This window comes from Mytilus galloprovincialis, chromosome 9 (assembly GCF_965363235.1).
Source record: "Mytilus galloprovincialis chromosome 9, xbMytGall1.hap1.1, whole genome shotgun sequence".
NCBI lineage: Eukaryota > Metazoa > Mollusca > Bivalvia > Mytilida > Mytilidae > Mytilus > Mytilus galloprovincialis.
In genome coordinates, this window is record NC_134846.1 from 30,372,757 (window position 1) to 30,387,420 (window position 14,664).

The 14,664-nt window shown below is 31.0% G+C and overlaps 1 protein-coding gene and 1 long non-coding RNA gene across 2 annotated transcripts; one reads left to right on the plus strand and one right to left on the minus strand.

Annotated features, from left to right (window-relative positions):
* The first annotated feature begins 460 nt into the window (after nt 1-460).
* LOC143044779 (toll-like receptor 4) lies at nt 461-4,001 on the plus strand. Its single transcript, XM_076216941.1, has one exon. It carries the CDS (start codon nt 469-471, stop codon nt 2,587-2,589), a length of 2,121 nt encoding a protein of 706 aa, XP_076073056.1. The 5' UTR covers nt 461-468; the 3' UTR covers nt 2,590-4,001.
* Nucleotides 4,002-4,177: 176 nt separating this feature from the next.
* LOC143044780 (uncharacterized) lies at nt 4,178-4,862 on the minus strand. Its single transcript, XR_012968774.1, has 2 exons — nt 4,756-4,862; nt 4,178-4,288 (listed from the first exon to the last, which is right to left on the minus strand). It is a non-coding gene; the product is annotated as an uncharacterized LOC143044780 (long non-coding RNA).
* Nucleotides 4,863-14,664: the final 9,802 nt, after the last annotated feature.

Below are 14,664 nucleotides of genomic sequence, written 5' to 3' on the forward strand. Positions count from 1 at the left end.
TTTAAATTTCTTGATTCGAGTGACACGTCCAAATGTTTTATAAATAAATTACGCGTCCGGCGTACATCATTTTAAGCCTGGTATCATTGATGAGGCCTCCTTGCATTTTACTAAGCAACACGTTATTCACACTTAAAAAGTATAACAGGAAGACTTATCTAAACGACCTGGGTTTTGTAACTTTGACAAATTCGTCTTAAAGTTTTACTGTGTACATTAACCAAAAATATATTTTATTCACAATGTATACTCTTATGTTGAACACTTTCTTATTCACTTTATTTCAGTTACATTGAGTAGCAACAACAAAACACACATATGAAACTAATAAGCGAATGATTATCAAATCTTTTATATAGATCTTAATTTTAACACTTTAATCAATATAAATTGAAGAGTTTTTAAAGGTCCTTTTTTATTTCTTAAGTATTTTTTTATATTGTGTTTCAATTGTAGGTAGTTGCTGTCATGACACTATCAATAGGTTTTGCTTTGTTGACTTTAATGATTCATGCAGAAAGTAACAGTGGCGTTGTATGTCCGACACCGCTATGTCAATGTCGGTATTTACAAGCTATTTGCTCCGGGGAGAATCTTACGTACATTCCTCGCTTACCAGATCAAATTCGCTCCGTAACGTTTATAAATGGTAATATCGGAGTACTTTCACGAAAAAGCATAAGAAACTTAACTTTTAACCACATTGAAAAGCTGAAGTTCACAAATAATAGGATTTCTGAAATCAAGCCAAATACATTTACTAACTTTACTTGGATTACTCATTTTACTTTTTCATCAGAACACTCATTAGATGTATTTGATGTTAGGTATGCATTGATAGATATTGGCACAGGATCTAGATATCTACAAAACCTCTACTTAATAGACATTGGTGTGACTGTTATTCCGAATGATATGTTCAAACCCTTAAAAGCAAGTAAAATTCATACGATAAGTCTGAAAAGTAATAACATGACGGTTTTGAATTGCTTGTTGTTTTCAGATTTGAAACAATTGGCTGAATTGGACGTAAGATTTAATAAAATAACACATGTCATACCCGGGGTGATGCCAAACCTTCGAATACTATACTTAAACCACAATGACTTAATTCGCTTACCGAATTTTTGTATAGACCACTATATAAAGAGTGCATTTAGTAACTTATTAAAACTCTACATAAGTAACAATAAGATTTCAAACCTTAGTCAATTTCGATGTTTGCCAAAGCTTCAAGTTCTCATCCTCGGTGGTAATCTAATCCGAGTTATTCATTTTGAAACGTTTAAGAATTTACAACAATTGACGGAACTCGGCTTAATGGCTGTAGGTCAACCATTGAAAAAAATAGAAGATGGAGCTTTAAATATTTCGACATTGAAGACATTATCACTAAGAAAGTGTAATTTTGATTTCTACAGACTTCCACCATTGACTCTCAGTAAAATATTTTTATTCTGTAAAGGTTTAGAAAGTTTAGATCTCGCTGGAAATGTAATAAACAATAGTCCATCTGTTTTGCCTCTGTTGCTATCTCCATTGACAAAGTTGAGGAAACTAAACTTACAAGCAACCAAGCTAAACTATATGCCAGAATACACATTTACCAAAATGCAATTCATAAAGAGGCTTATATTAAATGATAATAGAATATATAGTTGGCATGGTCCAAAAGTTTTCGGCAACCTTACATCTTTAAGATATATTGATTTGGGTAGTAACTTAATAACTATCATTGGCGAGACATCATTTCCGCCATCGTTATTGAAAAATTTAGAAAAAATAAGTTTAGCCTTCAATCGCTTTTCCTGTATTTGTGAGCAAATGTGGTTTTTGAATTGGCTGCATCAGACGAATATCAGCGTTGTAAGTTATCCCGAGAAATACTATTGTACCCAGCCAAGTAACCTTAATCATGTGTTACTTAAATATTACAAACCTACTGTTGAATCGTGTACTCCTTGGGATCCAATTTGGACGACTGCCATTTTAATTTCTGCTTTTGGATTCCTGATAATAATAGCGTTTGGTTTTTTCTTAAAGTGCAACACGAACGTGAAGAATTATGTTTATCTTCTCAGAGTGAAACATCGTAAAAAGTTCGGTTATTTGCCAATTGAAAGCAGCGATGATTATCAATATCATGCCTTTGTTGTTTATTGCGATTCAGATCGGACTTGGGTTCATAATCAGTTTGTTAAAAGACTTGAAAACGAAGAGGGATTTAAGTTTTGCATTCACCATAGAGATTTCGTTGCCGGAGATACAATTAGTGCAAATGTAGACAATTTTCTAAAGGAATCATGGAAAGTTGTTGTAATCATGACAAATGCGTTGGCTAAAAGTGAATGGTGTCAATGGGAAATCGACATCGTTCAGGAAAGAAGACGTCGACAAGGACGAGATGCGCTTGTGTTAATTATGCTTGAAAATATAAACTCGAAAAGTATGACGAGTCCGTTGCGTACCTTGCTAGACAGTACACCATATATTCGTTACAAGAAAGGAATTGGGGAGGATTTATTCTGGAAAGCTGTTGTAGAAGGTCTTCGAAAATCAGTCGGACATCATCCAGTTTCCTTGTTATAAAACTTGTAAATTTTCATTTAAACAACCATATAATGGTTTACTTTTATAAATTGTCACTTGGATTGTGAGTTGTCTCATTGGCACTCATATCACATCTTCCTATATCTATATAAATCAATCTGCAAGACATTAAACATTGCAAATGATATAAATAGAAGAAGACGTGGAACTATATACGCAGAAAAGATAATAACGTAGCAAATTAAAAGTCGTTTTAAGTTTAATAGACACCTACGCTTTAAGCAGATATTATTGTTTCGTTGTATGCTGCTGATGATTTGGATCAATCTCTATGCAATTTACCTGGGTAACGATTAGGAAAACGTTTTGTGTTCTTTCCATTTGGCCTTTCCTTGATTTCAGCCTCAATTTACAAATATTGGTTTAAAAAAAAAGTACACGTTAATTTCAGCTTTTTCATTTGTTTATTTTTTTAATAAAGTAGGCGGATTATTAGAACTGTTGACAATTAACTTTACTTCCATTTAAAAAAAATAACAGGGGTTAATTTGTTTGTATTCTATTTAGCCACATTAGGAGAAGGTTGAAAAAAAAACTCAAAATATCGTCATTGAGTGACAATAAATTCTTAATGGGATTAAATTACGACCGTGGTCATTATTTGCAGATCTTGGTGATCATCGTGAGTGTTCTGTTTATTATTTATAGTGTTCACAAAGTCTAACATAGATACAAAGTTCCATAAGGTCTAGAATTTACATGAAGAATCGTGATGATTCAGTCCGTGTACTCATTTGTAAATGTAATAGATTTGCTGGATGTTTTTTGTTTTTTTACGGTTCACTGTTTTTACATTATTGTTTTCCAAAAATCACAAAATGAGTCAAAAAAAAGATGTCAAAAGGTGACAGAAAATGTCAGCCTTGAGACTTACTTATAGATTGTTAACTTCTGGGGTTTTTTTTGAATGTTTGAAACTTTCACCTGTGTATTTCAGTTTGAATTATCATAACCAAAAAGCTTTGTTTGAAGAGCAAAAACTATAATGTATTTTTTGCATGTTTAATGTTGACCGTTTCCCTCTGTATCTACTATATTTTTACCCGAAATCGCAAAAGTGGGAAAAAGGAGTCGACGATCATTCCAATGAAACTTATTCGTCTAAAAATATTGAAGTGATAAATCATTCTTTTACTCGTGTCAAGCATTAGGTTTTGGATAAAATGAGATATGAAATATAGTTTGATGAGGCAGAAAAAAACCAACGACAAAGAGAAATCAAGTAACAAGAGTCCACATTTAGACTTTTACATGTTATAAAACCAAAGACAAAGGGAAATCAAGTTACTAGAGTCAACATTCAGACTTATACATGTTATAATAGATTGATTCCTCAAAATCAAGCTCGAAATCGCTCAATGACTGAAAATAAATGAGTTCATTTACCATCACTTGCCTTCGTACTTTATTTGACCTTTTTAACACTTTTCGATTCGAGCGTCACTGATGAGTCTTTTGTAGACGAAACGCACGTCTGGCCTAAATATGAAATTTCTATCCTGGTATCTATGATGAGTTTATAGTAGACAAATCGCGAGTATGGCGTTAGTATAAAATTTCAATCCTGGTATCTATAATGAGTTTATTTTTTGCCAGCAAACATATGATGACAGGCACAAGAACATTGTGTGTAAATATTAGTAGTTAAAAGGAACTATAGTACAGGAAAAGCGTGTTACTTTAGGTGTAATACCACCAAATCATGGTACGTCACATCAGGTTGTATACGAAAGTAGGTCTAAAAAAATATTCCCTTGAATTTGACAGTTGTAGGTAATTAATCCTACATTTTATTGCAGTAAAAACATATCTGTGTCATAAACATATGTCTTGGGTATTTCAAAACACCATTATTTTTTATTTGGGATTTCTATAGAAAATTTTGTAATCTTGAGGTTACATGGTGACTAAACCTTGTACACAGATACAATAAGGGGAGACATTTGATTGGTTAACTTCCAATGATGGTTATTTTCTTATATGCAATGAAATGTTATGTGAATTTTTTTCTGTAGTACTGGACAGCATAAAACTTTACTCACGCAAAGTATTTCTTTATTTGAAACAAAGATAAATTCTGCACATTGTTTTGAAAAGTGCAAATTTAACAAGACTAATAGGGGAAAATCAATGGTGGTATTGCACCTATATAGTTTAATGTAATACCATACAAAAAACAAGTGTGAACAAAACAAAATAAAAATATAAAAAAAAAACAATTACGAATTCACTAAGTTACTAAAAACTGTTTTAAGTATTTCAACTTATGATATCATCGGACACCACATCTTAACACTGATGACCTAATTCAGAAATTAAGTCATACATAATTGTTAAACAATAAGAGCTGTTTTTTGTGAGGTAAATAAGGGGTTTAATTGACTTTTGCAAAACTTATATTTCAAAAATCCAAATACCGAAGTGAAAATCAGTTTTACCAAAGTCACTTAAATTACAGAAGAACGTAATTGCTGTATTTTGTATGCTCAGAGAAAATGTTGCATTACGGCTGTGTGAATAATATTGATTTTGCAAATGTTCTAAAAATCAATTTTACTGGACGGAGAATACTGTATTCATTTTGCATTTGCATGTGCCGTCAATGAATAAATACAACCTATTAGTAAATGAATATTTACCTGAATGTACGAAGTAACCTTTATGTCTGGGCCTGGTTTTATTAAAACTAACGACTTTATTTTTACCAATACAAAAAATATATAACAGATATCAACCAAAAACCATCACTTTATTACAGGCTTGGGCCAGATAAATACAAAATTACAGACTTTGGCCAGATGAATACAAAATGTACATGTTTTGAAGCTAGGAAAACTGCCTCTTAAATGAGACAGTGATGTTACGTCTCGACAAAAGGGCAAAACCATAAAATTCATTTGCTAATGACTAATGGTTGATTTGGGTATTTTTCGCCATCTTTTATTATGAAATAGCCAAACACAATCGGTCTAAATCATTGATTTAACAGGCACAATTTGCGAAAAAATGTAATTATCAGTTTATGTCATTTTATTGAAGAAAATATATATTCTATTATACTTTTTCGCCTGTTTTTCAATTACAAAACATTGTTTGTTTGTTTTCTTTTTTTCACTTTGATATATAAGTGGAGATAATGTTACTTTTATTATATTAAAAAAAAATCTGTTACACAATATAAGAGCTATCTTCTATTAATTTTATAAATCATATCGTTTTAAAAGTTATGTATTTATAAATGTTATAATCAACACGTGTATTTGTTTTGACATTTGCTATATGACTATATATAAGTTCAGGTCAGTATTTGAACGAGCTTAAGGGTTATGTACCCTTGTGTTGTTTCGATGCTAAACATATGGACATTTTATAGAAAATCCACAGACTTTATCCTTGCACTATCATATTTGGCAATTTGATGACTGATATATATAGGATTATTGCATGCAGTGCTAGCATTGATTTCCTTAAAATAAGTTTATTAATGTGGTTATTGGTTAAAACAAATAGAAATATGGACCAAATCAAGTACACCTTTTAGTTTGTTCTCGACTTCAGTGACTCAGCACGAGGTATTTTGGAATTTACAGGTTGGTTAGAACTTTTTGTAAACAATAAGCACTAGCACATCACAAAAAAACAAGTGAGTAATGTATGTTTCAAAAATCTCTGTATTAAAGGCTGTGGATTTTCTTTAAAAATCTTGGATTATTTGCCACAAAGTACTCTTTTTTTTATCAAATGCAATGAAACTGTAAATAATAATGCTTTACATAAAGTTTCCCCTTTGTATATGTACAAAATGGCCTAGCTCTATTATTCATTATATCTGTGGTTTTGATACTATTGATGTTTTAAAAGTTCGCACAAAAATGGCTACAGAGGCCGCCAGGGGTCATAAACCTTTACTAAGCTGGAAGAATTGTAAAGGTGAATCTATGTTTGATGTTTTTAGGTACGACGTCATAAACAGTCTTACCAACGCATGACCCTGTTCAATGAAAATATATAATTAAACATTATGTGCATTGAGAGAATATTTTACAATATCTGCATTATAAAATTAGTCTAATTATTTGAAAATGATGAAAATGAATGTGCTCATTTAAAAATCTATTAAGCGTTCAAACATTTAAAATGAATATTGTTTGTGTTTGGTTATTTCCTTGTTTGCATAAATCAATATCCCTACATATCAATTCTATTGAATTATGTTTTTATAAGCAGGTATCAAATCACTATGCGTTAACAAATTTTAACCTCATAACACAGAAACTGGAGGTTGTCCAATAGATTTTCGGAGACCTTCTACAACAGCTTTCCAAAACAAATCTTCTCCAATTCCTTTCTTGAAACGAATATATACTATCCAGCAAAGTGCGTAACGGACTCGTCATATTTTTCGAGTTGATATTTTCTAGCATGATTAACACAAGCGCATCTCGTCCTTGTCGACGTCTTCTTTCCTGAACGATGTCGATTTCCCATTGACACCATTCACTTTTAGCCAACGCATTTGACATAATTACAACAACTTTCCATGATTTCTTTAAACAATTGTCTACATTAGCACTAATAGTGGCGCCGGCAACGAAGTCTCTGTGGTGAATGCAAAACTTAAGTCCTTCTTTATTTTCAAGTCTTTTAACGAATTCATTATGAACCCAGATTCTATTTACATCGCAATAAGCAACAAAAGCATGGTACTGATAATCCTCATTATTTTCAATTGGGAGATAGCCATATCGTTTGTGGTGTTTCACTCTTAGAAGGTATACATAAACTGCCAATTTAAAAACCACATTAGTTCGCAAGTACAGGAAAACGGATTTCTTGCTAAATTTATCCTTTTCAAGTTTTTCCGTAAATGTGTAGGAAACGATGTTTCGTCAATAATGCTTATTAAGTTTTTACTTAAATCCAAATATTTCAAAGATGTGATATTGCTAAAAACTTTTGAACCATCCCAATTGCGTATAATATTCTTCTTTAAAATAAGCGTATTTAAGTATTGCATGTTTGTAAAGGTGTACTCAGGCAAATTGGAAAGTCGTGTTGCCTCTAAGTTTAATGTCTTCAACTTTGTTAATCGATATATCAAGGTTGTCAAAGAAGTCGAATTTATGTAATTCTCTGCCAAATCTAAGCTTTCTAAATTTTGACAAGATGAAAATATTTTACTTAGATGACGTTTCGAAAGTCTGTTGAAATTAAAATGACAATCTCGCAATGATAATCTTTTCAAGGACGAAATATTAAAAGCTCCTTCTTCTATTGCCACCAAAGGTCGCCCTGCAGCAATTAAGTCGAGTTTCTTCAAATGTTTTAAGTCTGTAAAAGTATTTAAGTGAATAACCCTGACCAAATTTCTATCAATGATCAGACTTTCAAGTTTAGACAGACATCGAAATTTCCCAAGATAAAAAATCTTATTATTGTTTAAGGTCAGACTTAATAAGTTCGGAAATTCACTCTCATCTTCAAGCTCTGTACAAAACTTTGGAAGGTCAGTCAATTCATTATTTCCTAATAATAAATTCCTGAGGTTTAACATCTTCCCAGGTATGATTTTTGTTATTTTATTCGATGTTACATCAAGATTGGTTAACGTTTTCAAATCTGAAAACCATGATAAGTTCAAAACTTTAATGTCATTGTTTTTGAGAATGATTTTACGAATCTTGTTTGCCTTTGAAAACTTGAACATATCGTCTGGAAGAATGGGCCACCCATTGTCTACAAGGGTGAGCTTTATTAGATTGTTAGATCGTTTGTAAATATCTATTAATGCGCTCCTTACTTCATGTACACTTAGTGAGAACTCTGATGCAAAAGTTAAAGCTTGAATATGAGTCAACTTTGCAAATGTGTCTTCTTTAATTTCAAAGATCCTATTACCTATAAAATGCACGCGACCTATACGTCTAGTATAAGTAAGATTCTCTATTAGTTCTTTCGAAAGTATTCCAATGCTACCATTTGTAAAAGTTACTCGTTCAATTATCTCTGGTAATCGGGGGATATATGTTAGTTCTTTGCCTGCGCAAATGGCTTTTTTGTTATCACACTTACACAGCGGTTTCGGACAAGGAAATGCAATATCGCCTACTACATAAATGATCAGAGTAAACAAGAAAGAAAATATTGACATGGTTCTGGTAACTGTGTGGTGGCAATGACCTACAACTAAACAATAAATTATACATATAATGATGAAAATTTTCAATGCAAATCATATCTTATAATTCTCATAAAGTATCTCCTGTCATGGTGCACCAGCAGCTAATGACATAAGAAGTTTGCTTTGTCAAATTGTGTATAGGAGTTTTAGTTAGTGGGCATGTGTTTTGTATAACTCGAAATGACATGAGTATGTTAATTTGAGGATAATAATAAGTATCAAGTTTAATATTAAAATAAAAGGAATAAATAAATAATGGCATAAGAAAACCAAAAGGTGTATACATTTATATGATATTGACTGATGTGTGATAGACTACTGACCTTGAGGGATTTTGAAGAGCTTGTTTACTTGAATGCTGTCCAGAAATACACCACTTTTTATAGTTGAATCTACTTTCTGATTTAATATGTGAACTTATGTCGATCCGAATAAAAAAAATATCCGACGAATAATATATTCAGTATTTTGACTATAAAGGAAATTATCGCATTATAAAACACTATCATGACCCTACATATTATCGGCTTGATAACTTTATTCACCTTCGTCGATATTGCAAAAAGTGTAACTTGTCTCCTGTAAACAGTCCTTCTTCTAAAGAGCTGGAAGAATATCCATAAAACTTGCACCGTTTAAAAAATTGTAAGCCGCAGAGAATGCATTTTCACATTCCAAAATGTGACAGCGGATTATATCTCCACAGTAGAATGAAATATGATTCTAAAAACGGCCTTGTCCATTTTTGTTAATTTTCGTAAAATAAAACATTAACTTTCATGGTCATCTATATTGCAGATCCAGGGGGAGATGCTAAATGATTGACTCTTAAAAGTTTGCATGTAACAAGGAATAATTATAAAAATTAAGGAAACAAATAAATAAGTCATTGCATTTTCAAAACGTATTTGTGTGTATTTATTAACGATAACCGTTCTTTTTTTTATCAAAGTCAAATAATCATGTTTTCCCGAGATAACAAAAGCAAATGCCCTCACCAAAGATAAATTGATAATCATGTAGAATACAATTTGCCTCAAGGTAGAGTTTTGCGAGGTTTATCATGTACTACTCTTTTCCAAAATCTGGTTTGTTATTTGGAAAATCTGGAGTTTATTGACGATCGTGGATAGTTTATGTAGAATTTACTCTTAACTAACTTACTCTTCCGGAGTACCTGAGATCAACCCCAGTGTTTTTGTGGGGTTATTGTTGCTTAGTCTTTAGTTTTCTTTGTTGTTTCTTGTGTTCTATTATTCGTCTGCTTGTCTTTTTTCTTTAATATTTATGGCGTTGTCAGTTTGTTTTTGATCTATGAGTATGAATGTCCCTCTTGTGTTCATCACTCTTTTACACATGGAGATTTACAGCATGACATTTTGTGCAGACACCTGTCTAATTTTTTGCATGTTATTCTCTCTCGAAATACGGACACAGAAACCTTTTACATTAATGCAGATATGAGAGATAAAGCACAGAGAAAAACTAAATAATTCAGATTATTCTTTGTAGTCTTTTATTGTACTTTAGACGAATGACGTAAACAATGTCCATTTAGAAAGGAGGTCTTTGTAGTTATATATTTATGTACTAAAACAATATTGATGAACATTCAATGGTTGTCGTTTGTAAATGTGTTACATATTTGTTTTTGTTCATTTTTTTGTACATACATTAGACTGTTAGTTTTCTCTTTTGAATTGTTCAACATTGTCATTTCGAGGTTTTATAGCGAACTTTGCGGTATGGGCTTTGTTCATTGTTGAAGACCATATGGTGACATATAGTTGTTTATTTCTGTGTCTTTTGGTCTCGTGTGGATAGTTGTATCATTGGCAATCATACCATATTTTCTTTTTTATATTGTTCATGAAAAAAAGTTTTTTTTATCCAAATTAATAATCTATTTACATGAGTGAAATTGCATACACGTACATTGAAAATAATAGTTTAATGACAAATAGAAAATTAAATACTTAAAATAAATGTTACACAGCATGTTTCAAGTTGCTTTTTAAAATGGATATAGCGAAATTCGTTACGATTAATAAGAAGTCCGTCTACATATACATCTGCACATCAGTTTAACGTTTTACATTTATCATTTATTTCATAATGGTCTTATCTGGCTATAAAAGTTGTTACCAATTAACTTAACTAGCAAAACGATTTCAACTTCTTACTGTTTTGGCTTTTTTCACTTTTTTATAAGAACGATACTTATGAGTCTTGCATAGTCGTCGCCGTCTTCTGACGTTAAAACTTAAATCCTAGTATACATGAATGTGATGATTTAACTCCGGTATTATAAAGTTAACTAAAGGTAATATTGCTCCTCAAAACAGATACAACTGTTTCATATAAATATAATTATAATTAACCATATTCTTACTTTTAGCACGCCTGCCTGCAAACAAACTTTCTTTTTCAATTGTATCTAGTAATGTTGTATTATACTCTAATGAATTTATCACGTACTATGTATGAAAAAAAATCAATAAGGACTTATTTCCTTAATAATCGCTAAAACAAAACTAAATAAAATATTCTGTACTGTCGTTCACAATGCAATCATTTCCTTGTATAACATTGACAAACATGTGAGACAATTATTCAAACCTTTCCCATTTAATATAATCACTTAAGAATTCTTAAAGTGAATTCATATCTATATTCACAATTTGAATGCTAGATATGATGATGAAAATGGGTGATAAATTAAATGCATATTGGGGTATAGAACAGAATATGAACCCTGCCTTGTACACACTGTACCAGACCAAAATGGTGACCCGATATTGTGACGAAGTAATTCACAGAAAGACGTAACCCTATACAGAAACTTTACTTGACTACGGGCCATTCAGTCTGTGTTCTTTCTTCTAAAGACTGTGTGTTATTTTGCAGATAAAACAAACAAACAACAAATATAAATTTCAAGTCTTTGGATAAAACCGGCCGAAGATCGGTCTTACGACCCGCTGCGTTCTACAAAAAGACCAAAAATGTAAAATTATAGTAAAGAGCTATGTCATTATAAAACATATAAAAACTAAATACGGATGTATGTTGTTGTTCGGTCGATGTTTATCGGTGATTTATCTTATTGGTTTGCTTCATATTACTACTTTACAATTGCTCGATACCCCACTACCTAAAATACACAAACATAAACACGCATACATATTCATAATCAAACAAATGGTTACAGTTACTGTTATAGTAATATACTTGTCACAAAATGTCGTTTTAGGCTCTGTTGTATTATTTGTTTGTTGATTCATTCATCCACTCACATTCCGGTACCTATCATATATTGTTCATATTTGATTTAATCAACAAGTATCCACTATTCAGGTTTATAATCATTGATTTTTTTACAAATAAATGCATATGATTATTCACTGGAATATGTCATTTTGAAATTTCAAAAGTTGTATTTGAACCATAGAAACCCCATCTTAATTGAATATAAGAAAGTTGAAGTGCGTTGTCCATTTTATGGAAGAAGTTCAAATTAAACAATAAAAATTCAATAATGTGAGGAATGTTTGAATTTTTAAGATAAGAGATGGCAGGAAATAAAAATTGGGAATTTAAGTGATATAAAAACATTGCTCGTAATAACGTTATCACTGATGATGTATTTATTTAATTAAGTTTTATTATTGATTTGCAGTTAAAACAGTGCTATTTTCATTTATTTTACAAATAATCAATGATTGTGAGTTCGACGGTCAATTCGTTTTTTTTTATCAGAACAATCCTTAAGTTTAAACGCCTTCGCGATGGCATATACTATGATAGTCTGTACTCAATACCGCATCTCATTTCGAAAATACTTACTATCACCTTACAAACTCACATGTGATTTCATAGTTTGCGGTTTTTAATATTGAATCACAAAGATACACGTTTTAACCGACACTGACATCACATGCATCCGGTGTCTTCAAATTACTTACGGCCTTTCCAATTTGAGAACTTTTTCGGCAAATTAAACAATTCTTATATGTAGGTAAAACAACCTGTATTTCTGAATTTGTAAGTGGAACGAGCATTGTGAATCGTCTTTGCACTGTAAATCAATTTATTGTTCCCCTTGGTCGAAATTCTAGAAATGAAACAAAAATGTTAATTTGAAAATGAATTAAAAACACAACGCACAATTAGATGTACTCGATTTGATACATTACTTTACAACATGTGGAAATAGAAAGTGTATTGATGTCCCTATGTCTTAAAGGGTCACTAGCTGTCAAATTCATGTTCACCGATTTTAATCAAATTCTCATATTTGATATATAACAATGTAAAACATTTTTCCAAACTATTAAAAGTCTGAAATAAACAATTAACAGGGCACGGGCATGCAAATACGTATCTTCGTTTCGTGTGTATTTTAGTTTAGACGCCATCTAATTAATTACCGAGTGACCTCTAAAGTCATCCGATGACCATATAAGCGATGTAAACATAAATATAGATATAAATAGATTAAGCAAACTCGTGCTGTTGGATTTTTCTGGGTACATTTAATTTAATTTCATATTATAGATGAAAATTAAACGTTTTTCGTCGTTTTTACCTGTATAAGAAATAATATTTGTGGATCGAATCAGTCATTCAAATGATTTACCTTTGTTTCACTTTCAATGTTGACATTCTTTTCCTCAAATAACTTTATACATACAATTCACGTATTATCCATCTCAAGCTAAGGGGTTAAACTGAAGTTCACAAGAATACGGATTCAATAAGTTAAATTATTCACTTGCAAGTGAATAATTCATTATTAATGTTTTTTTAGCTTATTATGACAAAATTAAACCATACTGGCTGCTCAAAGCGAATAATAATTTCACTATTTGCATTTCATTAATGATTGAGCAAAACAAATAATATATTAGATTTTTTATATATCTCGTAGCTTTGAATTCATGTTTAATTATTTTGTACAATCCATGTTATAAACTGTCGATATAGCATAATCGGTAAATTGAAAGCTATTTACAGCAGAATTAGGATTATTTCTTTGAAAATAAATTAAGTGTTTGTGTTATCCAGAGATTTTATGCCAAGACCATTTTTGTCACAACGTAGTTTTAGGCAAAAAACTTCATATACGACAGTTCGGAAGTCCAGTGACGATTTGAAATAAAATATTTTACAAAATTGCCAATCTTTATTGTTCATAAAGTTTGCTTCAAAAATGATGTTTGTAAACTTAAAAATCGTTGTATAATGACTTTGTGAATCAAATACTTGTACATTTCTTTATTTGTGTGAAAAAAGTTTTGTGGAATTTAGGAATGTCAAAGTTTTCATTTTACTGCCATTTACAAAAATATACAAGACACACACGACATTTTGGAAGCATCCATGTCGACCAAATTTTCGAATCCTGTTTGTGAGATGTTTTGTTTGTTGAAAAATTAGTAATTTACTACTCCTTTTTGGAAACCAAGCAGCGAATTAATACATATGTTTATTACATATCGATTGAACGAATAAGAAACTCGAATTATTTCAATTTAACATTTTTAAATTTCAGTTTTGTAACGGTTTTTTTTTAAGACTTGAAATACATTTATTAAATATCACCTGAATATAATTTACCTTGTATAACCCAGGGAAGTAAACACAAAGGGCCCTGTGTTTACATTTATCCATCGTCCAGGGTAAACGGTGGACTCTATTATAAAAAAATCTGTTTTATTTTTTTTTTTGCATATATAAGTTATACATTCATATTAATTTTACAGACATAGTTTGCGTATAAAGATTTATAACATTCTACAGTAAATAAAATATACCAAAAGTCCTCAAAAGACACACTACAATTTACACAATAATTTACCTTTACTTGTTAT

What these genes read in the sequence shown, in the direction of transcription:
- LOC143044779 (XM_076216941.1), top strand. Translation starts at nt 469, where the DNA reads ATGACACTATCAATAGGTTTTGCTTTGTTGACTTTAATGATTCATGCA.